Here is a 23,582-nt window from a genome sequence, read left to right on the forward strand (position 1 = left end):
GTTATTTTTAATGGTGATGACCCTCCAAGGCATAATCTTTGTGTATCATTATTTTTATTTGGTTAAATATAAGATTCAATCAATTACATACATAATGTTTCACAAATAAAACAGCATTCTTAAAGAAAGCAAATTTATTACTAATAATTTCGATTACACAATCATTTCCAGATGTCTGGCATATTCAATGGTTTGTTCTGCAAGTTCTGACGATGGGAACACTCCAGCTGCCGCTGCACAGGTTTCTTCAATTGTGTTGAAGTGATAACTGTTGTCTGGACCAAGCACCCAGTTACGCTAAGAATTAAAAACTTGTTAACAATTGTTTTAAACATTGATTAGCTAAGAATTAAGATTTTTACACTTTTATTATAGAATCTTTTAATTGTATTATATTTTAACCTACAATATAATGGAAGGCAGACAAAACTCTACAATAAAATATATAAATAAATAAAATACATTATTAACAAAAGTAAAATGCTCAAACTATCAGAATGATCTCTTTTTTCAATAAAAAACGACGTGTGGCACTCGGGGACTGCCGCGGTAAAGCTATTGCATGCTATTCCTTCAAGTCACACCTCCGCCCGTCGGAGTGGGGAGCGTGAGGTTTTTTCGTTACGGAATTTCTCGATTCAGTCCCCGCGCTCAAGGCCCGCGATAGAAGCTTTGCAATAGTTTAAAAATGAATAAGTAGTTTCTTATTTCCATTCTGAATCCTACTTCAATTTACCTTCTTGCCATATTCAAGCACAGCCTGCTGTGAAGACAAGTTCAATCTCCTTGCAGCCTCTGCACAAGGTATCTTCTGATAGGCCTTCTCGATACATGCCGCTATTTCACCTCTAACAGTGTCTAGGAGTGTGTCCATGAAGAGTGTGTAGCTCTCTGCTGGTACATTATCCTGTGAAAAGGTTTAAAATATCTATACATATAATAAATCTGTAGAAGGGTCAATTCTGTACATTTAAAATATTGAAAAAATAAATAGCAGGGGGTGTTACTGGATCGATACCAAACCCAAATATGTGAATAAAAAAATTTTTGTCTGTCTGTCTGTCTGTCTGTCTGTATGTTCAGGCATCACGTGAAAACTAACGCTTCGATTTCGATGAAACTTGGTATAATTATACCTTATTATCCTGGGCATAAAATAGGATACTTTTTATCCCGGAAAAATACGTAGAAAAAAATAAATCTTAATTTTTCCGCGCGGACGGAGTCGCGGGCGGAAGCTAGTTTATAATAAAGACTTAAGTAATGTGAATTTAGGACTTTAATAATGTTATTTTATTTAGAATCAGAGTTAAACAGATTATTGATAAGAATAAGTCTAAATATACAGTGGTGGATGAGAGATTTTAATGTTGAAAAAACATGATCAGTTTATTGTAAAACTGATTGAATCTAGAATGTATTCAGATAATAATTATTGAGCTAGAAAAATTTTAGTATTCAAATCAGTTGTTGACCTATTTAATCTATGGTAGATTATATTATATTATGCAGTTACATTTTACATTTTATCAAATCAGTACACACTACATAAAATGTAACAAACCTTAGCCAAAAAGATTTTATTATAGCTTCCTTCCATTAGATATTGCTCCAATGCTAGCGGATGTTTTACATATGGATCAGCTCTGATCACATCAACGGGGAGACGCTCAAGCTCTGTGTGGAATTCCGCTACACGATTTTGTGCCAATAAGAAGAGAAGGTTCAAACCAAGAAGCTGGTACATAAAGGCAGATTCTGGGAGATGATCTCTGCAACAATCCATACTAATATTATAAATGCGAAAGTAACTCTGTCTGTCTGTCTGTTACTCAATCACGCCTAAACTACTGAACCAATTTTCATGAAATTTGGTATGGAGATATTTTGATACACGAGAAAGGACATAGGCTACTTTTTATCCCAGGAAAATGATACAATCCCGGAAATCCCACTGGAACGGGAACTATGCGGGTTTTTCTTTGCCTGCGCGGACAAAGCCGCGTGCGGAAACCTAGTATTGTTTATATGTAAAGGTGTTTTGTCTAACAAAAATATGTAAATTGTAAAGCTTCTTATTATATTATTAGATATATTATGACAATTCTACTTTAAAGCATGAAACTTAAGTTTGGAAATCAATGGGATTGCAGTCTTATAATATAATTGCATTTTTGTTAGCCAAATGATATGTACTTTGCACAATAAATACAAACCTATATATCTCAGTAAGAAGCAAACAAAGAAAGCATGTGAAGAATGCGACAACAATAGCAACCATGATGCAATGTTACATTACTTACTTGTAATCAAAATAATAGCATTTCAACTGAGACATGAATCGCTCAAAAGCTTTGACATCTTTAGCAGCTACAGCCCACTGGGCCCCGATTTCTAAAACATCTCTGGCCAGTATTAATTCCTTTTGATTTGCTGCTGTGTTGTTACTGGGTAGAAATGTGAGATTTGTAAGCGCAATCTGAAATAAATAAATAATATTTATAATTGATGAATTTTAATGTCTTAACTTTAACAATGCACTGTAAACAATTCGGAATCGCAGAGTCATCACCTTTATTTTGTTCAGAAGTTCTCCGCATTTGTCCAGTTTACGTGGCTTCTTCGCCCATTCAGTTTTCAAATTTTGATATAATGTAGCAGCGTCTTTAATGCAAGCCATTATTGAATATTTCTTCTTCGATCTTGAATTTATTTTCAGAAACAATTTTTAGCAGAACAGAGCAGAACAGCGATGATTTGACAAATTGACAATTGACATATAATAACCATAGACAATAGATTGCGGATACATTCTTAATAAATTATATTGTGAAATAGATTAAGTACGTGTCTTTTAGAAGTATTAAAAAAATCAACTCTCGTTTTTCTTGAATGTTTATGGTTCTTAAATATATTTTATGAAATTTTATAAAAATTACATCACAATATGCAATAAAATGAACAAAGAACACACTATTTGGTATATTATTTTGTTTGGACTCTGTCTAAGTGGTTAGTGAAATGTGATCACATTGTGGATCACATCGAACTATTGAATCGTAAACAATGGACTATTGTTAATTATATAAAATAATAATTTAAAAAATTTATTCATGAGTTTTCAATCTATAGTGGTTTAAAGTTAAGTCAAAAATGGAGCATTTTCGTAAATTTTCTAAAAGATCTTAGAGAAAGTGTATAAAATGTTATAGTATGCTATATATTCGTGATCTACTCAATAAGCTCTTTCATTTCATACCCCACACGGCATTTTTGTTTTTTTCTTTGTATGCCATATTTAATTACCGGGGTGGGGGGAGGGGGACCACAAAACTGGTTGGCAACATCTGTCTATAGGATGTCTGGGATCTATACAATATATATATCAGACTTCTAACAGAACTAAGATTTAGGTTCGCTATTTTTGCAAACGAAACTCCACTGAGAGTCCGGTCTATATTTTGTCAAATTGCCTGGTGGTCTCTAAACATCTGCTTTTTTTAATGATTTCTAAAAATATTTAAACATGATTGCATGAAAGTAATAAGACGTCTAATACAATAACTTTCGTACCTACTTGTTTCGTACGTATTCATTGACTGGTTTGACTTAAATTGAGAATATTATTATGTTAGGTACGTCTTGTGATAAAAAAACGTAACTTAACTACTTAATTTAATTAAGCTGTGGATATAAAGAGTTCCATGAGATTTGTAAAGGATACTAAATATATATGGATATAAACTGTTTTGCATTCTATAACAATAGGACATTTTAAATTTGTTTCCCTTAGTTGTTTCCTTAAAATTTATTAATTTAAAGAAAAAAATAATAATCGGTTCACAGAAATTATAACAAAATTTTGAAATTTGATTGAAATATTATAATAGGAGTTATAATATGTATACATTTAGAAATTAAATATCTATAAAAATAATTATTTACCTGTGTAATCCTTGACAGTACGATATCAGACTGTCAAATTTTTTATTTCAAAATGTTCGATTCTGATAATCGGCCGGGTTACGGGTGTTGGTGACTTTCGCCGATTTGAGCAATGGCTTTTCAACTATTTTATTGCAATAATAAAATACAGCAACTTATATAAAATGAATTAGAATATGTGCTTTCAATATGAATTCCCCATCAGTAGTGGCGTGTCGTGAAATCTTCGATGAAAACAGTCAACCATCTGCAGAGGGTTCGTTTTGTTTGTATTTCGGAAAAAATCGATAGCATATTTTCTAAAGAATATATTTTTTGCGAAGTATTAAATTTATAAGAAAAATATAAATGATAGCTAATCTAGCAAGTATAGTGCAGTTCTATGTTATCTATCCTTTGTTCTTATTAGAATATATTAATTTAAAAACCATGATTTGAATTTCAAAAGAAACTTATAAATTAGATGTTAAGAACAAAATGCAGTAAGAATGAAAATATATTTAATTCACAACATTGTTTAAATATATTATTACTTTACTGTAATTGAAAGAAAAGAAAATTATTTTTAAGAAAATGCCTTTCAAAGAAAAATACCTATTTAAATAATGTTTTCATGGTAATAATTTTATTCACTAAATATTTATGATAATTATATTGTAGAAATATCTGAATATGCCTGTCAACTGGGCATTGATCCTGAAAGCGAGACCCATCTTTTGCCATTGGCTCGAGATGGGCTTATGCAAGCCTTGCCACCACCTTGGAAAGCATAGTATGTACAATATTTATAGAATATTCTTTATAAAGTGATTTAAACAGCTCGTTGGAAATAATATAATTAGTACTGTAAACTGCCATCTATTTATTTCATTCAACACTAGCTGCTCCGCGCGGTTTCACCCCCATGGCTCTGCTCCTGTTGGTCGTAGCGTAATGATATATAGCCTATAGCCTTCCTCGAAAAATAGGCTATCTTAGACCGAAATAATTTTTCAAATCAGACCAGCAGTTCCCGAGATTAGTGTGTTCAAACAAACAAACAAACAAACAATCAAACAAAAAAACTCTTCAGCTTTATAATATAGATTCATGACTAGTTTTTAAAAAATGCTTTGAAACATTTCCCATTTTTGAAGATCGGATGTTTGGTAGGTAACCTATCTACACATTTTATCTTATTTAAATAATTGTGGTGGTGTGGTGTGATCCCTTCACCAATACGGCCTTGATTTAATTAATAATAAAAGTGGCATATTGTAGTCTTTTTATTACAATCCCTACATATATCAGCTATGTAATGAAAAAATATGTTTTTTTGACTTTTTTCTAAATATAGAATGAATGTTGTTATTTGAAAACTGCTAATCGGCCAATTTGTCTAAAATAAATGTAATCTAATGCAATAATAATGTTATCAGTTTTATAGATGAAGTGAGACTTATTAAGTTTTCTATAAAACTGTATAAAACTTTTAAAAAGTAAAACAAAACTGAAAGCGAACCACTGATTGAAGCTAACTTGTCTCTCAAACTTTATAAACATGATAGAAAAACACTGAGTATATTTTCATGATATTTCACAGTGATCTAACTTATTTACCAGAGTAAAAGCTATCTCACAGTTAGTATGTTATAACTTTGAATAAAATATTATTGAAATAAAAAATAATACACCATTTATTATGTTCCTTAAAATGAAATTGATTAAAAAGAGCCTTGCGGACAGTTCATTAATATTAATTAATATTGCTTTATCTAAAGCTACGATGAAAAACTGCAAAGTCATTATTACTACAATGAGGAAACGAAGAAGACGCAATGGGAACATCCGTTAGATCACGTTTACAGGGAGCTTGTTAAGAAAGCAAGGGATGCCTCCATGCTGGATGATACCTGTGCGTCTGTACAGGTTAGTGATTAATTTAGTTAGAGTTCTTTATAATATTTCTGATGTAAAGAGAAAAGCATAAATCATAGTAATGTGTTTGATATTCTGCATAGATATAGTAAAAAATGCTCTGTAAAAAATCATCTTTATATTGCGTAAAAATAGTACACTTCGGGAGACTTTAGTCGTTACGGCGTATTCTCCAAAATGATATTGCTCTGATACGATACAGAGCGGACTGGGTTTCTTAGTAGTAATAATAAAAGTACATAATTATAGAGCCGAGTTCGCTATATTAAAGCAGTAATATTTTCATTAAAATATTTAAGAAGACGTAGTTTTAAATGTGTAAGTAATGCTACGTTTTCTTATAAGGAATAAATAATTATCTTTTAGGAATTACTCACATCTGAAGAGAACACGAAACACCTTGAAAGAGTCGAGACTAAAGTCGAAAGTGACGAAGATGAATTGACAACGGACAGTGATCAACATCCTTCAGACGTGAAAGATGGGAATATAACCTTAACTGCCAGCAAACGCCCATTAGGAAGACCACCCTTAGGCCCATTATCAAGATTGGATAGAAAACTGAGCGATTTACGAATTTCACCATTACGTCGTAGTGTAGACAATCCAGTTTCGTCTAAACCCAATCTCGTGAGAAACATCTCGGATAGGGATATTCTAAATCGCCCTACGTTTGAACGGCCTAAAACTTTGTTTAAACAGCAATCTGAGATTATAGATTTGAAAATGCACGTGTTGTCAAGCCCTGAAGAGAATTTTAGTCCATTGCTGTCTTCTGCTAAAATTGATAAGGGATTGCCACTAACAGGTAAGAAAAAAAAATCAAATATTAATTAGGCCAATTTACGTAAAATACAAATTCTCTAAGCAAAGTCAAATTTGTAAAAAGGAGGACATGTGCCTTATTTATTGTATTCATGCAACTCAAAGTTAAATACATACGCGCTTATAAAAACGCCAGATAATATGACTTCTATAAACCTTTTTTGGTTCGTTGCAAAGACGACTTCAAATAAAGGAGGACGCGTCAAATTGGGCCTGAAACTTGGGTTAAGACCAATACACACGAAATATTGTTTTTGTGATAGATCATTACACATACCTAACGAAAAAAATAAAATAAAAAAATGAATCAACCGGGTTGTACAGTCAAGGCAAAAAGTTTTATTTATTTGGCTATTATTTTGCGCACAAAAACAGTGTTTTTAATTCCAGTGAAGTAAATATAAACCTAATTGTCACTGGAGTGACTGAGTTTAACCACAATAAAGAACGTCTAACTATGTTGAATTATAATAAACACGGTATAAGTATCTGTTACAAAACATAATATTAGTGTATTTCGGTTATTAGAAGGCTTAAGTACGTCTTTGTAAGTGAATTGGAGTAACATAAAGATATTCTCATTTTCTTATAACAGTTATTAATTGCAAAAAATATTATATACACAAAGAAATAAAACTTGATGTGACTGTACAAAAACCCGGTTGATTATTTTTTTATATATATTTTCCCCGTTATGTATATTGTGTTATGATCTATTATAAAAACAAAATCTCATGTGTATTGGTCCAACTCAAGTGTTCAGGCCCGACTTCCATAGTAAAATGCCCATTCTCCTTTTGATGTATGTAAATCGTATTTCATTTGTAGGTAAAGGTAATATGTTCCTGAGAATATCACGGTCTAATTTACCGAGTCCAGATACGGAGAAATCTTTGAACCTAGATTCTGTGACTAAAAGCGATCCTCCAAAAGGCATCTTACGAGAGAAATCATCAGACTATATCCAAAGAAGGATCGAAAATATTGTCTCTGGGAAAAGTAAACAGGCAACCAGTTTTGATGAAGATAAGAAGAGTGTTAGGTAATTATAGAGAATACTTTTATTTGAATTCTTATTTGACTTTGCGAACTTTTTTTATATGTAATAGCGGGCAAACGAGCTGTTGCGTCACCGGACTGATATGTAACTATAGCGCTTTTTGTCATATTTTTGATCGATGTAAATTATAACGCTAGTTTGATAAGTTTCTATTTAAAAGAGTTTTCAAACCGAAAGCTTTCTTTATGAAATCCATTCTGTAAACTCGTAAACAACTTCGAAGCCAAAGTAAAAAGTTAATTTTATCCAACACTCATAAAACATTAATTTTCTATCCTTTTCTACATTTAATAAACTATTAATTTCCACAGATTCAAACTCGAGAACCTTCCAGAGCCGACAGTGAGTCCCGGCTCCAACAGTTCATCAGAACAGAACGACGGTCAGAGTTCGATAATAAGCGCGCCAGCACCGATCCCATCACCATCCAATCCCATCACGGTCACCAATCCCATCACGATCACGAATCCCATCACGATCACGAATCCCATTACAGTCACAAATACAATCAACCAACCCACTGTGCCTTTGAATTCTATTGTTCTGTCCCCTCTAGTTAGTAGGCCGCCTATCCCACCCCGTATTGATAGTCCGAGGGAGCTTAAAAGTATTTCCGGATCGGAAAAGGATTCTTTGGGTATGTATTTACTTTTATTATATGTAATGAATATGTGTGCTTACTTATGTGTATGAATTCTTCTAACTTTTATTCAATGCAAATAAGTCAATGAGCGCTCTTTTTTCTCTGTTGTAACAGAATATTGTCATTTTAATAAGAATATAAATAGAGTAAAACGTGTTGGTTAACGTAATGATTCAGAAAGCAATTCTTACAATTACTTACTTTTATATTATAAAAGTTTCATGCAAAACTAGTGTACCATTTTAGGAAAATTTAATTAATAAAATGTTCCCAGCTCTTTCGTCATATTTATAATTCATCATATCTTATTCATTTCTTATTATATCTTGTTTATCCATTCTTTATTGTAGCAAGTGAAAGTCGCGATAATAGAGGTACGTCACCGCGTCGAAGATTAGTGAAACCACCACCGGCGGATTATATAAAACCAGGATTATTTCAGAAGAACTTCTATAAAATATCTGATTTAGTTCGTAGAAGTGATATTGAACCTACTCCTGTTACGTTAGACGAACCTACGTCCGATAAAGATGTTCGACCAAGGTAAGGATAAGACGATTTTATACGTATAATTTTTAACACTAACAACTTTCACTTATTTCTTTCCGATATGTCCATTTATACGAGAAAAATTCAATAAAAATTATTGACTTTTACCATTTTAGATCGCCACTTATACCACAGAAAAGCAAAATATCAATAAATCTGATGGAAAGCATAGAATCCGAAACTTCATTGGAATCTCCTGATAGAGAATTCGCAAATTTAGATCTTAACGATCTCGACGACTCAAATGAAAATCAACCAGAAGAAACACAATCAAAAGAAATAGAGAAAGATAAATCGCCAAAGATTGAAGACGCTTCCGAAAAGTCGTATTCGAAAACCGATTCGCTACAAAGAAATTTAAACATTCCAATCCCATCCATTAAAATTCCAAAGTTAGACTTTACAAAGCAAACAAAGTTTACACATTCCGATAGTGAAGATTCTAGGAAATCTAACAAAGATGACGAGCCAAAGAGTAGTGTTAGGTCAAATAGTATAGACATTCCAAAAGACTTAAGACCGCAACTAAAGCTGTCGCCAACCCCAAGCCTTGGTGCCGAAAGGTCACCACGTTTAGAATTAAATAAACCCTGGTCTAGTCCATTATCTACATTTAAACCTTTAAATAAAGCAGTAATAGCGCCATTAAAATCATCCGATTCAGCGTGTAGCCTAGGCAAAAGCTTAAGTCCTAGATTAGATGGAGTGATGTTGTCTCAAGGGAAATCTAGTTCGGATAATGTAGTTGTAGTTTATCAGTTTGAAACGCAAGATGAAAGTCCCAAAATAAAATCGCCTATACCTGATATGGGGGTAAGAGAAATGGTAGAAAGGAATAAAGCAGATGAGAGAAGAAGATTGGAACTGAATCTTCAGAAAGAGTTGGAGATGATAAGAGTAGAGTTTACTGCAAAAGAGAGGAGAATGAGGGCGGAGTTACAGACGGAGATGAGAGAAGCGGAAGAGAGATTTCTAATGGAAAAGTCTATGAGGTTAACGGAGCAAATAGAAAGACATAAACGTGAAATGGAGGAGGTAAAGTACCAATTTATACCATTTATGGTAGGAAAATATAATCGAAAACATTTTATTTACTACACTAAAGAATGTTATTTTTTTTCCGCAAAAAAGTATTATTTGTTTCCGTGAGATTGCCTTATAACATAAAATTTTTTTTAGACTTTGACAACAAGTGAGAAGAATCATCAACAAGCTCTAGAAAATTCTCTCAAAGAGCTAGAAAATAAATACCAAAGTGACGTATTAGCTGCGCAGAGGCAACACGAAAGTAACATGGCGAAAATACGCGAAGATTATGCTTTGAAACTATCAGAACAAAAGGAAGAATTGGAAATAGGTAAGCATTTAAATAGCTTTCAAGGATATTGATTCTATAAGTTTTTGGCAGAAAAACAATATAAAAAAAGTTCAATGACTTTAAAATTAATACCGTTTCAATGTCGTTACATGGTATGGGCAGACTGTATATCTGTTTTTGAAAATGTAAATGCCACTAAAATGCTATAGCATTGCGATTACTGATTGGTTAATAATTATTGGTTACAACTTATATTATGTTGGAATGTCTAGGTTAGTCAATCAAAAAATTTATAGTGACGCCATTAATTGAATACAATTTTACAGAAAACGAACGCGCTTTATCAGAAGTCCGTGACCAACTACAAATGAATCTATATCGTGAGAAATCTCGTATCATAGAAGAAAACCGAGCTACCATTGATGCATTGAGGGAAGAACATACCGCTAGAATTACGGACTTGAGACATGATTATAGAGCTGAGGTTTGATTATTTTCTTTTAATTATATTTTATATTCAAATAAATTTTAATTACATAAAATAGATTATCATGGAATATAGAACCCTCTCTAATATTGAATATAAAAAATGGTCTAGTTTTTATAGTCATTATAAATGGCATGTTTTACAGTGATACAATACATTTCTTCCTTTAACCGATTGTGCTGATGACATTGACAAAATTTATACTTTGACCTATCAATTTTAGTATTTTACGGGAAAATAACTGTGATAAAATTCTAATCTTGATAAATATTTATCTATAATCGAGTCCCGCCTCGTGATCGATTTTTTTATATTCTTTATAAAATATTTATAAAGCATTTGAATGCCATAAAACCAATAATATCAATTTCAAATATATATCTTCTTACAGGTGGAAAGACTGCGCAGTCAACATGCGATTCATTTAGAAGAGTTACGTGCGCGTCTCGCCGGTGAACGAGCTGCGAGACATGATGAACGAGCGTTACATGACAAGTATCGATGCCTTAAGGAGAAGTATGCGAGATTGAAGCATGATGTTAAGGTGAGTTAGATGTTCAGAGTAAGTTAAGAAATTAAGGCGAAGTTGTTTTGGTAGTAGCGTGGTGCTACATAACGAGTGAGCGTTGCACGACAAGTATCGCTGCCTTAAAGAGAAGTATGCGCTGTTGAAGCATGACGTTAAGATTGGTTAAGGCGAAGTTTAGCAAAGGATTTAAGGGGAAGTTCGCTAAGGAATTAAGGCGAAGTTTTCAGTGGATTGTTTGAAAAGTGTGTGGCAAGATATGACGAGCAAGCATTGCACCACAAGTATCGCTGCCTTGAGGATAAGTATGCGGAATCGAAAGGATTGTTATTTTGGAAGTTTCTGTTTTATGTATTTTCAGGGAATGTATTATGTATTTTAATAAGAATATAGTTATTAATTTCACCATGACCTAACTTTATAAAGTCATATTCCGTACTGTATTATCGAAAACTAAATATCACAGTTATATACCAAAGATATTTACATATTTCACTTTAAGATTAAAAAGTGAGAGATCTTAAAGTAATTTAATTTCAGATGTCAATAGAACGCCGCAATAAGAGGCGCGAGATGAGCATGACCACTGGCTCGGAAACTGAGAAGTCAAATTCGCACAAAGCTAATCAGTCATTGGAGAGGTTTGTATTTTTTTTGAGCACTAGCTTTCCACCCGCAGCTTCGCCCGCGCAGTAAAAGAAAAACCCGTTTAGTTCCCGTTCCCGTGGGATTTCCGGGATTGCGTCATTTTCCCAGGATAAAAAGTAGCCTATGTCCTTTCTCGGGTATAAAAATATCTCCATACCAAATTTCATGAAAATTGGTTCAGTAGTTAAGGCGTGATTGAGTAACAGACAAACAGACAGAGTTACTTTCGCATTTATAATATGGATTAAATTTGTGGAAGAACTTTACAGGTTCATATTTGGTTGTAAACATCTTAATTGTGTTTGATATTTAGTTTACTAGTTTACCCCAGAGACATTGTGCTGTCTTCAGGCGAAATTTAATAAAGTTGAAATGGCCGTTCAGTTTTCTTATAATTAGTTTAGAAACTGTATTTCAAATCTATACTTATATTATAAAGCTGAAGAGTTTGTTTGTTTGTTTGAACGCGCGAATCTTGGGAATTACTGGTCCGACTTGAAAAATTATTTCAGTGTTAGATAGCTCATTTATCGAGAAAGGCTATAATATAATATAGGCTATAATATCATGACGCTACGACCAACAGGAGAGGAGCCACGGGGGTGAAACCGCGCGGAGCAGCTAGTCCTACATAAAATTTAATTTTTAACTCGACAAAATTATTTTATTTTTATTATTTCAACAATTCCAGGTGTAAAGAACTAAACGAAACCTCAGTTAGTGCGATAGTTGAAACAGAACCGCCCCGTCTCAGACTGAACAATAATCCAATAAAATACAATGACAACGAGACATCCTACTCGGAGAGCAATCAGCAACGGACGGATAATAATAATGATGAGTGGAAGACAAGGGATAATGTAAGTCGAAGACAATACTTTAGTAGACCAATTTGGGTATACTTTTATCGGAATTTAAGGTTTTTAACATTTAAATTCGTAATTGATAAGTACAGTTGATGTAGTGACAGAGACTCTTAAGACTTTTTACCGATTTTTGAGGGTCAAATTGAATATTTTTTAATGATTAACTTGATATGTGATTTTGAAGTCTAATAAACTTTGCAATACGAACCATTACTTTCTTGGAAAATGTTCATGAAACATAACGTATTTTATATTCAGATTTATCTTGTATGCGACCGTAAACGACCAATAATATCATACTTAGATAAATTATTTATTTATTTATTCTAGCAACCGGGTGTGACGTCACTAACGTCAGCGTTGAAACAGTCACGCAACAGACGCGCCGGCGTCGCGTTCCGCGAACCCCCTAGAACTACTAGAACTGGTATGTATATATTTGTAATGTTTATTTATTTATATGTATGTACTGTTATTATGTGTACAGGGTGTCCGGTATATAGTGCGATAGATTTAAGCGGGTGTTAGTGAGATAGAGTATATTAAAATGGCTTTATAAAAGTGTTATCGAGATTTTGTATTAAAATGTGCCTAAAATTACTAAATGGACACCCTGTATACACATTATGTTGTGTACGTGTAGCGTGTTAAGTTTTATTTGTATCTTAGGTTACCTAATTTTAATATAAGCTTGATGGGGATAAGTTTTATTTTATAACGCATGCAATTATTTTCTATTATTTGTTCAGAGTATCATTTTATCATAGTATAATTTAGACACAGAAATTTACTTGACTGATCTTTAAACATTTGTTGCTTTAGTTACTTTTCAATTTAAATATTATATTCTAGCTTTTGTCCTATAGTAGTCTCTCATTTCGAAATTGTAGATTGTATATTTGCTCATTTCTGTAGCATGTAAGTGCTATGCTTGTGAAAATTAAATACGCTCTAACTCTAGGCTCTCTACGGCTTTTCTTCTATTATGCAGATTTTTTTCATTACATCTTAATCGTCTCTGTCAAAAAGGAAAGAAAAAGACTGGCATAAATACAAATTTTATAATATTCTAAAATTCTTATTATAAAGTCAATTGATATTCATTCCCAAACTATTTCAAAACTAAGCAATGACATGCCCAGCTTCATACATAGTATAATTTCGTAGTTTTACTCTCTACTTTTTAATTTCCAACACTGTCTCAACTAACTGTGCTTTTAAATGTGCTTGCAATTTCAGAGCTAAAGGAATGTTAAACTAGTTAGATTGTTTTACCATACACCCGTAATGTTTGCGCAGGCGCCACAACTGATTACCAAGACTCGTCGGACGCGACCACCGCTGACGAGAAGCCCAAAGAGGCTGTTAATGGTGAGATTTTTGTATATTTTTCGTATTTTTTTCGATCTACCCGCATATTTTTTTTAATTATAAGTACTTAAGGAGATGATATCTTGATCACAGAATAATGATAATTAAGTTATTTAGTTAAATTCAACCTTTAATTTTACTGCCATTTCTATTTTGCTAATGTTTTTATCATAAAAGCACATTATTTTAATTATCTCTACATGCTTGATTTCTTAATACCATAGTATCATATTTATAAATTCAATATTTTCATGCTGTTTTTCCAGGGTTTACTCAATAATTCCGACATTAACTTTATCAAATCATAAATAGTAAAAGAAATTTTCACAAGTCGACTAGAAGAATAGAATATTTCGTGTAAAATCAACACATAAATTAATACATCTAGACCTAAAAATAGTCTATAACATTATAAAAGCTTTATTTACTTAATTCTTACGTTTTGTATGCACTGCACGAAATATAAGAAAAAATAACATTCAAATATTGTGGTATTCAATATAAATCTTTTCACAGGTCACCTACGTCGTAGATTTACAAGATTAAAATCAGCATCAACCTCCAGATTAAATTATTCACCTAAGTAAGTAGTAATATTATTTGCTATTGGATAGATTTTTGAAAAAAAAATACAATATCAAGTGTATCTGCTACAAAAAAATACTTACCTATTTTGAAAAAGTAAAAACAAATGTTGACCAAAGTGTGCGAATTTGTTAGTTAAATTCCTTCTTATAAAAGCACTCTTTGAATCGTCATATTTTTACTAAGTATTTTTAACATTTACCACCGATTATTGTGTCATATCGTTTCTTGTTTTTTTTTTATTTTATTTCACGTACAATAAAGCGTACAAATTAATTAAACAAAAATTATATAGACGCGGGGAAGGCTGGGCAAGTCCTCTAGAATCGCTCCGCCAACAACTAAGGAAGTTGGACGATTTAGAAGACCAGTTCCCGGACTTGGCTTGTCAGCCGGCGTACAGCTTGCGGTATCCTTTCGCTGAATTGGGTTAGTTCTGTATAGTTAATACATTGTGAAATTATTTATTTATATTAAGGATTAAATAAGTGGAACAATTCATAATTATGTCTGTGTTTATAGAAAGAAGTATGTAAGGAATTTTAAAATTTATTGCTAATGAAGCTTTTGCTCATTGCTGCACTCACTATAAAATACACTATTGAAACATTACATCTTATTGTGGTTTTTAATTTTCAATCATATTATGCAGAGTGTTGTGTAGTGACGTCACATGCGGTTACTTGAATATGGTGACGGACTATAATAGATTATATCTTTGAACTTTGTAGTATACATACAACGTACAATAACATAAAACTACTAGGTATATTTGACTGGTTTTGACATGTTTTCATATCTATTAACATTCTTAATTGATTTCTTACAATATCCAGGTTCAGTAGGCGGTGCAGACACGCCAGAACTAGAGTTCGTGCGTCACCGTGCGGTTGTAGAGCGGGAAGGTATGCGGCGAGCTCGTGCAGTACTACGGCGACGTAGAGCCGCGCTCAAGGAGTCGCGCTCTGAACTGTCGCCGCATAGAGCGCCATCGGTGAGTGTAGAGCTGTAGAGGGGTATAGTTGTAGAGGGGTAGAGTCGTAGAGCAATGGTGAGTGACTCGATTGGAATAATGAGGTTATGTAGAGAGGTAGAGTCGGGGAATATATGCTCTTGTGTCTCTGTAAGGGGGTTATGCAGAGAGGTAGAGTGGGAGAGCACTTGCTCTTGTGATTCTGTTAGTATTATGAAGATATGTAGAGCGGTACGTAGAGACGTTGCTCTACTTTCTATTAGTTGTTATTACAATGAGTTTGTTATGTAAGTTGGTAGAGCACATGCTCTATTGTAATGGGTATGTTATCTAAATTAGTAGAGCACTAGCTTTTTCCGTTACTAAAATGGGGATATGTAGAGTGGTAGAGCACTGATTTCTGTTGTGTTTATTGCCTCTATGGTCTCCAATACATATACGGTTTATTCTGTGTCTATTGTGTCTACCGTTTCTACTATAATGTATACTGATTATGGACTATACTGTTTCTCATTGACGTTTGTACATTGTACAATAAAGAATTACACTCGCAATCACGCTCAAACAGTGTCCGAAGTAAAAGTCTGCCTAGGAGTTTATAAGGCATGGTTTCCAAATAAGCGACGTACACGAAAAGTCAATGGCTTTTGTTAATTCAAGTACAATATAAGAAAATTAAAATGAATGCGTAGTGAACCTATATCTATATACCTTATATTTTTAATGTGGATCGGAAATAATACGGTATATTATTTTTAGATGGAGAAATTCAATTTTATGTTGGTAAGTCGACAGTAGCTAGTGAGATTTGGAATCAATTTTAGTATTCATTAGGCTACCAAAGAATTAGTTACCTTTATCCGAGTGTCTTGTATCGATTTTTGTAACAGTACCGTATTTAAATGATGGATGTGCTACCTCATAAATTCATATTATATTCAAACATTGAGTACAATTCAGATTATTATAACTGATCCCTCATTCGCATGATTTGAAACAGTATTTTATAGAATGTAATAAAAAAAGTCGTATAGAGCATTATTATGTTTTGATGGAAGTTCGAAATATCCGCATAATAAAGTATACTAGTATAGGTTGTATAGGTTGTTCTTATAAATGTAGCAGTAATTGCAATCTGACAACAATAATATTACAATGATTAGAAGATTATATCGTTTTCATATTTTATTGTAACAACAGACAATAATGTAAAAATAGTTAATTTGATGTCGTTGTCGTTAATGTTACATTGGTAATTTGATTTATTGTAATTCTATTGTAATGGCATCTTTTTAATTTCAAAAATATACGAAAGTTAAGGTAAAGGGCGGAAAAAGGCGTTAATGGATGAATAAATTATTGCTGCCAATATGCCTTGAAACAACTGCACTATTCGTTATCCATTTATAAGTAAAAAAAACATGTAAAAGTGTACATGATTGCATGTTTCGAGAAATTCAGTTATGAATTTTAGAGTTTTAAGTTTGAATTTTGGGTTTTATTTTCAGTTTTTGTTGAGTTCTGAGCTGCAGATTGAGTTCGTGTTTTGAGTTTGAGATTTGTTTTGAGTTTGAGTTTCAGTTTCGGGTTTGATTATTGAGTTTGAGTGACGTGTAGTGTGGTGTGGTAGGAGGAACGTGAAGCGACGGAGCTGGAGGTGGCGCTGCACCGGGCGCGCGCGCTGCTCGGCGAGAAGGAGATCCGGCTGCGGCACATCGAGCGGGCGCTGCGACAACTCGCGCCGCGCCACAACGCCGCGCAGGTGCACACTATATACGTGCTTGCGTACTGAGCACATGCTAAGAGATGCTGTATTTGATATTTTTGGTTATAAGGCATTGTTTTATTATTTTACTTTGAGATGTATATGCAAATCCATACTAATATTATAAATGCGAAAGTAACTCTGTCTGTCTGTCTGTCTGTTACTCAATCACGCCTAAACTACTGAACCAATTTGCATGAAATTTGGTATGGAGATATTTTGATACCCGAGAAAGGACATAGGCTACCTTTTATTGCGAAACATTTACCACGGGCGAAGCCGGGGCGGACCACTAGTATTCCTATATGTCTACTCGAATAAAAAAAAGGAAATACTGTTTAAAGTGAAAATATATGGTCAAACATTAATTTTTCATAACATTTTTTTTTTAACAACGAAACAATGGAGTGCACAAAAAAAATTTGGGTAAACATTGCAATTTATAGTTTAAAAACAATATGCCACATCGATCATATTAATTCAATCACTACAACTCCGAGGCTTTACGGTTTTGTATGCTCCAGGCACTATACTAATGATTAACAACCGGCCTCGTGATCGATTTTTTTTGTATTTTTTATAAATTTATATTTATAATTTGAATGCCATAAAACCAAAAATATGAAATTCATTCGATCGATAAGAGCAGTCCGTGTACGGCCGCTCTAAGCAGATACAAAGAAAAGATGCCTTAGGCAGTGTTGTCCTGACGGCATAGATTCTAGTCTAGTCAAGTGATCTAGGTAGCGGTATTTTCTGGGGTTTGGTTTTACGCGAGTATTATACATTTAGAAATTAAAGACTTTTTAACGGAATTTAAACGCGATTTATTCATTATATTATTATATATTATATTTAGTCTCCCCGTGACCACGCTCGCTGTAAAGTGTTCGAAACGTCGGGAAAATAATGTAATGAATAAATCGCGTTTAAATTCCGTTAAAAAGTCTTTAATTTCTATAGGTAGCGGTACATAGAAAATGACATACACCATCTCTTCTTCGTATCTGCTCTGTGTTGCTATGCTATGCTATGTGAGCCTAGTACAAGAGCTGCTAGCACAAGCTATATGCTGTCAGCGATGTTTGCTGCAGCGTGCAGATGCTGCCACTTAGGTAGGTACCTACAGATGCAGCAATGTAAGTAATTTGGGTACGGCGTGCAGGTGATGCAGGTGCATTATGCAGGTGCTGCCATGCAAATAATACAGGTACGGCGCCGTGGCAGCACTGAGTTGCAATAGAATAGGGTAGGGTGATAGAGTTCAAAGTAACGCTTCTAACTTGCTACTACGCCTTGCTTATATTATGCTCTTCTAGTGAAATGTTGTGACTTGTGAGTTATGTAGCTATGGATTGATGAATCTTGTCCAGGCGATCAGATACAGATGCTTCTGGTATGCTGTGATAGCGTGATTTGTTAGAGAGGGTCAAATTAAAGGGTTATTTGTGACTTATTTCCAATATTAGGACTTAGGAGATTGTCACACTGTTTTTAACGGGGTTAAAATGAGTAACAAAAAATTTAATTTACTCAATTAACTTAATGAAAGAATCTTCGTCACTTCGGTTTAAGAATTAGTTTTATTATTTTTGAGAACAAATCTCTCACTAAATTTAGTGCCTCTAAATTCTAATACTACATGTTATGTTCATTATCTTGATACATTATTATGAAGATAACATGTAGTAAATTATATTTTTGGAACATGCGTTGGCATACATTTAGAAGTGCTTTGTGGTTTTATTTCTTTGCGTTGAAACTCAATTTCTTCTTTTTTACTGCTACTTCAAATAATTTTGTAGCCGCGCTGATTGTATAGGACATTTTCTAACCATAAACTTTATAAGCATTCATTCTTATTCTTAATAAAATTATTTTTGTCTACTTTTACCTACTATTTAGATTTGTAATATAGAGACTTCATGTTTCATGCATGATATCATACATGGTCTATGAGTATTTTCAATATCATTTTTGTATAAAGAAGTCCTTGTCTGTGTTGTTTTCTTTGTTTTCTCTTTTATTTTCCCATTTCAACAAATTAATAATTGCGAAGACATTCTACATTTTTCCGTACTCAATTATTTTCAAATATTTTCACGTCACACATATCGTAACACATTCAACAACATATTACAGGAAGCGACAACGAGCGAAGCGTCGTCGGGAAGCGAAGCGGGGAACGAAGTAGAAGCGGGCGGGGCCGTGCTTCGCTCGCTTCGCGCGCTACACGCGGACGTCAGGGATATATGGAGAGCGTTGGATGTACGGCGGCCGCATACGGGTAAGATTATCCTATCCCACTTAATATTATAAATGCGAAAGTTTGTGAGGATGGATGTTTGTGTGTATGTTTGTTACTCTTTCACGCAAACACTACTGAACCGATTACAACGAAATTTAGCACACATATAGACGGCAACTTGGATTAACAAATAGAATAGGCTTTATCTCGGAAATCCCACGGGAACGGTTACTCGCATAGTTACGGTTTTTCTTTAAAATACGGACGAAGCTGCGGGCGGAAAGCTAGTATCTAATAATGTGTTTTGCAAAAATATATTGATTTTAAAGAGTTGTTTTATACATAATATAGTTTATATGTGTTTATGTACTTATTTACGCATGCAGTTCCACTTGAGCAGTATGCTCGGATGACAGTTTAACAAAGTTTAGGGATATTTTGTTTTGTACAAATATTATAAATTGAAGAATTATATACCCACTAGCTTTCCACCCGCGGTATCGCCCGCGCAGTCAGAGAAAAACCTGCATAGTTCCCGTTTCCGTAGGATTTCCGGGATAAAACCTATCCTATATCCTTTCTCGGGTATCAAAATATCTCTATACTAAATTTCATGCAAATTGGTTCAGTAGTTAAGGCGTGATTGAGTAACAGACAGACAGATAGAGTTACTTTCGCATTTATAATATTAGTATGGATTTTAAGGTCTTTATTACAAAATTAATACATTCTAAGAATCAGTCAGGTTCTATGTTGTACAAAATGAAATTTGTAGTATATCCAGCCAAAACTTTTTGAATTTGTAAGATATAGAGAGAATAATAATGCATATGAATATACTTTGTTTGCAAAAAACCGACACTTATGGCGCGTAATGTATTGAACGTTTGAATCAAATTGTTTAATTGTCCTTTCAGCTTCACCTGAAACAAGTTCCTGTAATATGCCAACAACTTCACACACTAGGATGACTCTATCAGCCGTAAGTAGTTTATGATATTTACTTTTAAGCTATTGCATAGCTTCTATCGCGGGCCTTGAGCGCGGGGACCGAATCGAGAAATTCCGTAACGAAAAAACCTCACGCTCCCCACTCCGACGGGCGGAGGTGTGGCTTGAAGGCATAGCATGCAATAGCTTTACCGCGGCAGTCCCCGAGTGACACACGTCGTTTTTATATGTATTTAGTTATCATTTGTTTCATAGAAATCCTTGCTTGAAAACATACTCAAAATAAATGACGTTTACGTTTTCTAATTAATTATTTCTTTTCATTCAGTATGTAAATATGTATGTACTAGGTTTCCGCCCGCGGTTTCGCCCGCGCAGTAAAAGAAAAACCCGCTTAGTTCCCGTTCCCGTGGGATTTCTTCTTTCTCGGGTATCAAAATATCTCCATACCAAATTTCATAAAAATTGGTTCAGTGGTTTAGGCGTGATTGAGTAACAGACAGACCGACAGAGTTACTTTCGCATTTATAATATTATATTAGTATATTAGTACTAGCTTACCGCCCGCGGCTTTGCCCGCTTTGTCTAAAACCTAATAAATTATATACTAAAACCTTCCTCTTGAATCACTCTATCTATTAAAAAAACCGCATCAAAATCCGTTGCGTAGTTTTAAAGATTTAAGCACACAAAGGGACAGAGAAAGCGACTTTGTTTTATACTATGTAGTGATATATTAATATTAGTATGTATGTTTCCTTTCAGCCCGAACCAACGCTACAAGACAACTCGGACAGCTTGGCGGATAAAGCGAAAGGATTACGCGCTTGGTTACAAACTACACCGTGATTACAATAACGAGGTTATTTGCGCACAATTAAAAAAAAGAACATGGAGTTAATGCTGATAAATTTATCTCAATAAAATGACGAATAAATTGAGTGTTTGCATAAAATAATTGGAAATTACAGAGAATAAATTTTTTATAGTCTGTTCAGAGAGTCAAGTAAAGATGTAATCTTAGACTTTATGATGATTATTATTGGACAATCAGAAATTTTCTTGAATTCCATATCTTTAACAAGTTTGCTTATTCCTTTTTTTTAACTACCCACGCATCATACTTTGGTCAGCTCATTTCTAATCTAAAACGAGATAAAAATAAATTTAGCGTAATTGATTTTTGAACAATCTACAGTAATTGTTTTGTATAAAATACTATTTAAATGTTTTTTAATCGTTACATACATTATAAATGCATTTTTAATTTTTGCAAAAGACAAAAGTAAAAAATAATAAATATATTCGTTTCTCGTATTTAATATATTTCTTGACTCTCCGAAATGACTGTAAAAGTACTAAATTTTGTGATCAAAATACAGCGGCTCGAGTTTTGGTTGTCAGGCATGTTGGCGTTATTTATTTAAAATATGTATTTGAAATATAATATTTGCTTCATATTTACACGTAAATAGATATTATTATTATATATTTTCCGTCTATTTTACATTAAGTGTCCTTTAATCGAAGTATTTTATTTACTTCTTGTTACATTTATAGTTTTAATAGCACAATATGTTTAAATGTATATTGAATGTAAACGTTTTCTCATTATAAATAATAATTCTAGTCCTTGAAAATAACGCATATTTCAGACACGGTTAGTGCGTTGTGAAACTATTAAGTTTTTACTATTTAATTCAAATATAGTACTGTTAAAATATGTGGTCGAAGTTAAATTAACAATACGTAAATAAGTAATTCTAATCAATAGTAAGAAAAAATAGAAATTACTATCATCTTTATAATACGTGATTTCAGAACGACTTTTACAGAAGTTTGAGTTTTTTCCATGTACATAATTCCTCGTATAAAATAATTTAAATATTATAATGGCTCTAATAACGTTTAAAATAATTATGGCCAAATACAATAAAATAATTTGGTGTTATTGCGGGTAGTATTATATAAGTCTTCTATAAATGTGATTGGTAGATATGTAGGTGCTGATTCTTGGAATTATAATCTATAACTTTTTTAATTTGATTATATTGCTTCTTAAATTCATGTGAAATTGCTAAAAATACTATCATATCACAGTTTTCAAAACTACCCTCGGTTTGTAATTAAAACAGTTATATCTATTCCGAAATTAACGAATTAACAAAATCAAAGGATGATTTTTGTCGTAATAATAGTTAAAAAGATATCTATATAGTGACATCTCATACAATTTTAAAGAATAAAGATTGAACTTATGAATACAGACCTAATTTAGAATGAACACTCATGATTTAGTATATGGTCTGAGATGATATTAATTTTATGATCTAGTCACAAAATATACCAAAAAATAATCTATACATTCCGTTACATTTATTTTTTTAATTTTTAAGTATTTGTAATCTATCAAAAGCGTTATATAGTAAATAATAACTATAATATAAATCTTTTGGTAAGCGTGACGCACAAAATGTGGTACTTTCATTAAAAGTTGTACTTTTAATTTTAATGTTTTGTCTTAAAAGACTACTAGTCCAACGGCTAGCTAACTTAGATCAGTTTTAATTCGAAAGGTGAGGTTTGGAAAACGAAAGACTTGTAAAAGAATGATAATATAAGAGAAAATGCGTAAAATTTTAAGGGATTTTTTAACCCGAAGTATGGATTATATATACAGGTGCGACAGAGAAAGGTATAGAAAGAAGGTACTGTGATAATAAAGTAGTTTTCATTCATTATAAATATCAAATCATTGATACATAGTGACATTTACGTCACTTATGTTTTGAGCTGTCATTGGTTGATTTAAAACCGATTTTTAACCGGTAAAATTAAATTACCGGTTATATGCTAGGTAAATTATTGGGGCTTAATAAATATTTGATTTTACTCTGGTATATAA

General features: G+C 33.0%; 2 protein-coding genes across 4 annotated transcripts; one reads left to right on the plus strand and one right to left on the minus strand.

Moving 5' to 3' along the window:
- Window positions 1-116: 116 nt before the first annotated feature.
- Window positions 117-2,757, minus strand: LOC123697239 (26S proteasome non-ATPase regulatory subunit 8). Its single transcript, XM_045643678.1, has 5 exons — window positions 2,573-2,757; window positions 2,304-2,479; window positions 1,565-1,772; window positions 737-907; window positions 117-297 (listed from the first exon to the last, which is right to left on the minus strand). Exons 1-5 carry the CDS (start codon window positions 2,678-2,680, stop codon window positions 154-156), a joined length of 807 nt encoding a protein of 268 aa, XP_045499634.1. The 5' UTR covers window positions 2,681-2,757; the 3' UTR covers window positions 117-153.
- Window positions 2,758-4,022: 1,265 nt separating this feature from the next.
- Window positions 4,023-21,689, plus strand: LOC123697279 (centrosomal protein of 164 kDa). 3 transcript variants are annotated; one of them, XM_045643744.1, is made up of 23 exons: window positions 4,023-4,201; window positions 4,606-4,717; window positions 5,706-5,853; window positions 6,229-6,670; window positions 7,516-7,729; window positions 8,059-8,384; window positions 8,741-8,933; window positions 9,056-9,974; window positions 10,119-10,296; window positions 10,584-10,741; window positions 11,136-11,288; window positions 11,811-11,911; window positions 12,610-12,778; window positions 13,115-13,211; window positions 14,084-14,155; window positions 14,672-14,738; window positions 15,036-15,169; window positions 15,577-15,734; window positions 16,473-16,496; window positions 17,344-17,475; window positions 19,621-19,765; window positions 20,644-20,708; window positions 21,443-21,689. In XM_045643744.1, exons 1-23 carry the CDS (start codon window positions 4,135-4,137, stop codon window positions 21,524-21,526), a joined length of 4,158 nt encoding a protein of 1,385 aa, XP_045499700.1. In that variant the 5' UTR covers window positions 4,023-4,134; the 3' UTR covers window positions 21,527-21,689. The 3 variants fall into 3 exon arrangements, with proteins under 3 accessions (XP_045499700.1, XP_045499701.1, XP_045499702.1); XM_045643745.1 differs by lacking the exon at window positions 16,473-16,496; XM_045643746.1 differs by lacking the exons at window positions 16,473-16,496; window positions 17,344-17,475.
- The last annotated feature ends 1,893 nt before the right edge of the window (window positions 21,690-23,582 follow it).

This window comes from Colias croceus, chromosome 14 (assembly GCF_905220415.1).
Source record: "Colias croceus chromosome 14, ilColCroc2.1".
NCBI classification, from domain to species: domain Eukaryota; kingdom Metazoa; phylum Arthropoda; class Insecta; order Lepidoptera; family Pieridae; genus Colias; species Colias croceus.

Bases quoted from the DNA above. Each gene is read 5' to 3' on its own strand.
- LOC123697279 (XM_045643744.1), top strand. From the start codon at position 4,135: ATGAATTCCCCATCAGTAGTGGCGTGTCGTGAAATCTTCGATGAAAAC. The intron at 14,156-14,671 runs GTGAGATTTTTG...ATCTTTTCACAG, and splicing joins GCCCAAAGAGGCTGTTAATG to GTCACCTACGTCGTAGATTT. The intron at 15,170-15,576 runs GTTAGTTCTGTA...TACAATATCCAG, and splicing joins GTATCCTTTCGCTGAATTGG to GTTCAGTAGGCGGTGCAGAC.
- LOC123697239 (XM_045643678.1), bottom strand. From the start codon at position 2,680: ATGGCTTGCATTAAAGACGCTGCTACATTATATCAAAATTTGAAAACT. The intron at 2,480-2,572 runs GTGATGACTCTG...TATTTATTTCAG, and splicing joins AACTTCTGAACAAAATAAAG to ATTGCGCTTACAAATCTCAC. The intron at 298-736 runs GTAAATTGAAGT...TTTAATTCTTAG, and splicing joins TGCTTGAATATGGCAAGAAG to CGTAACTGGGTGCTTGGTCC.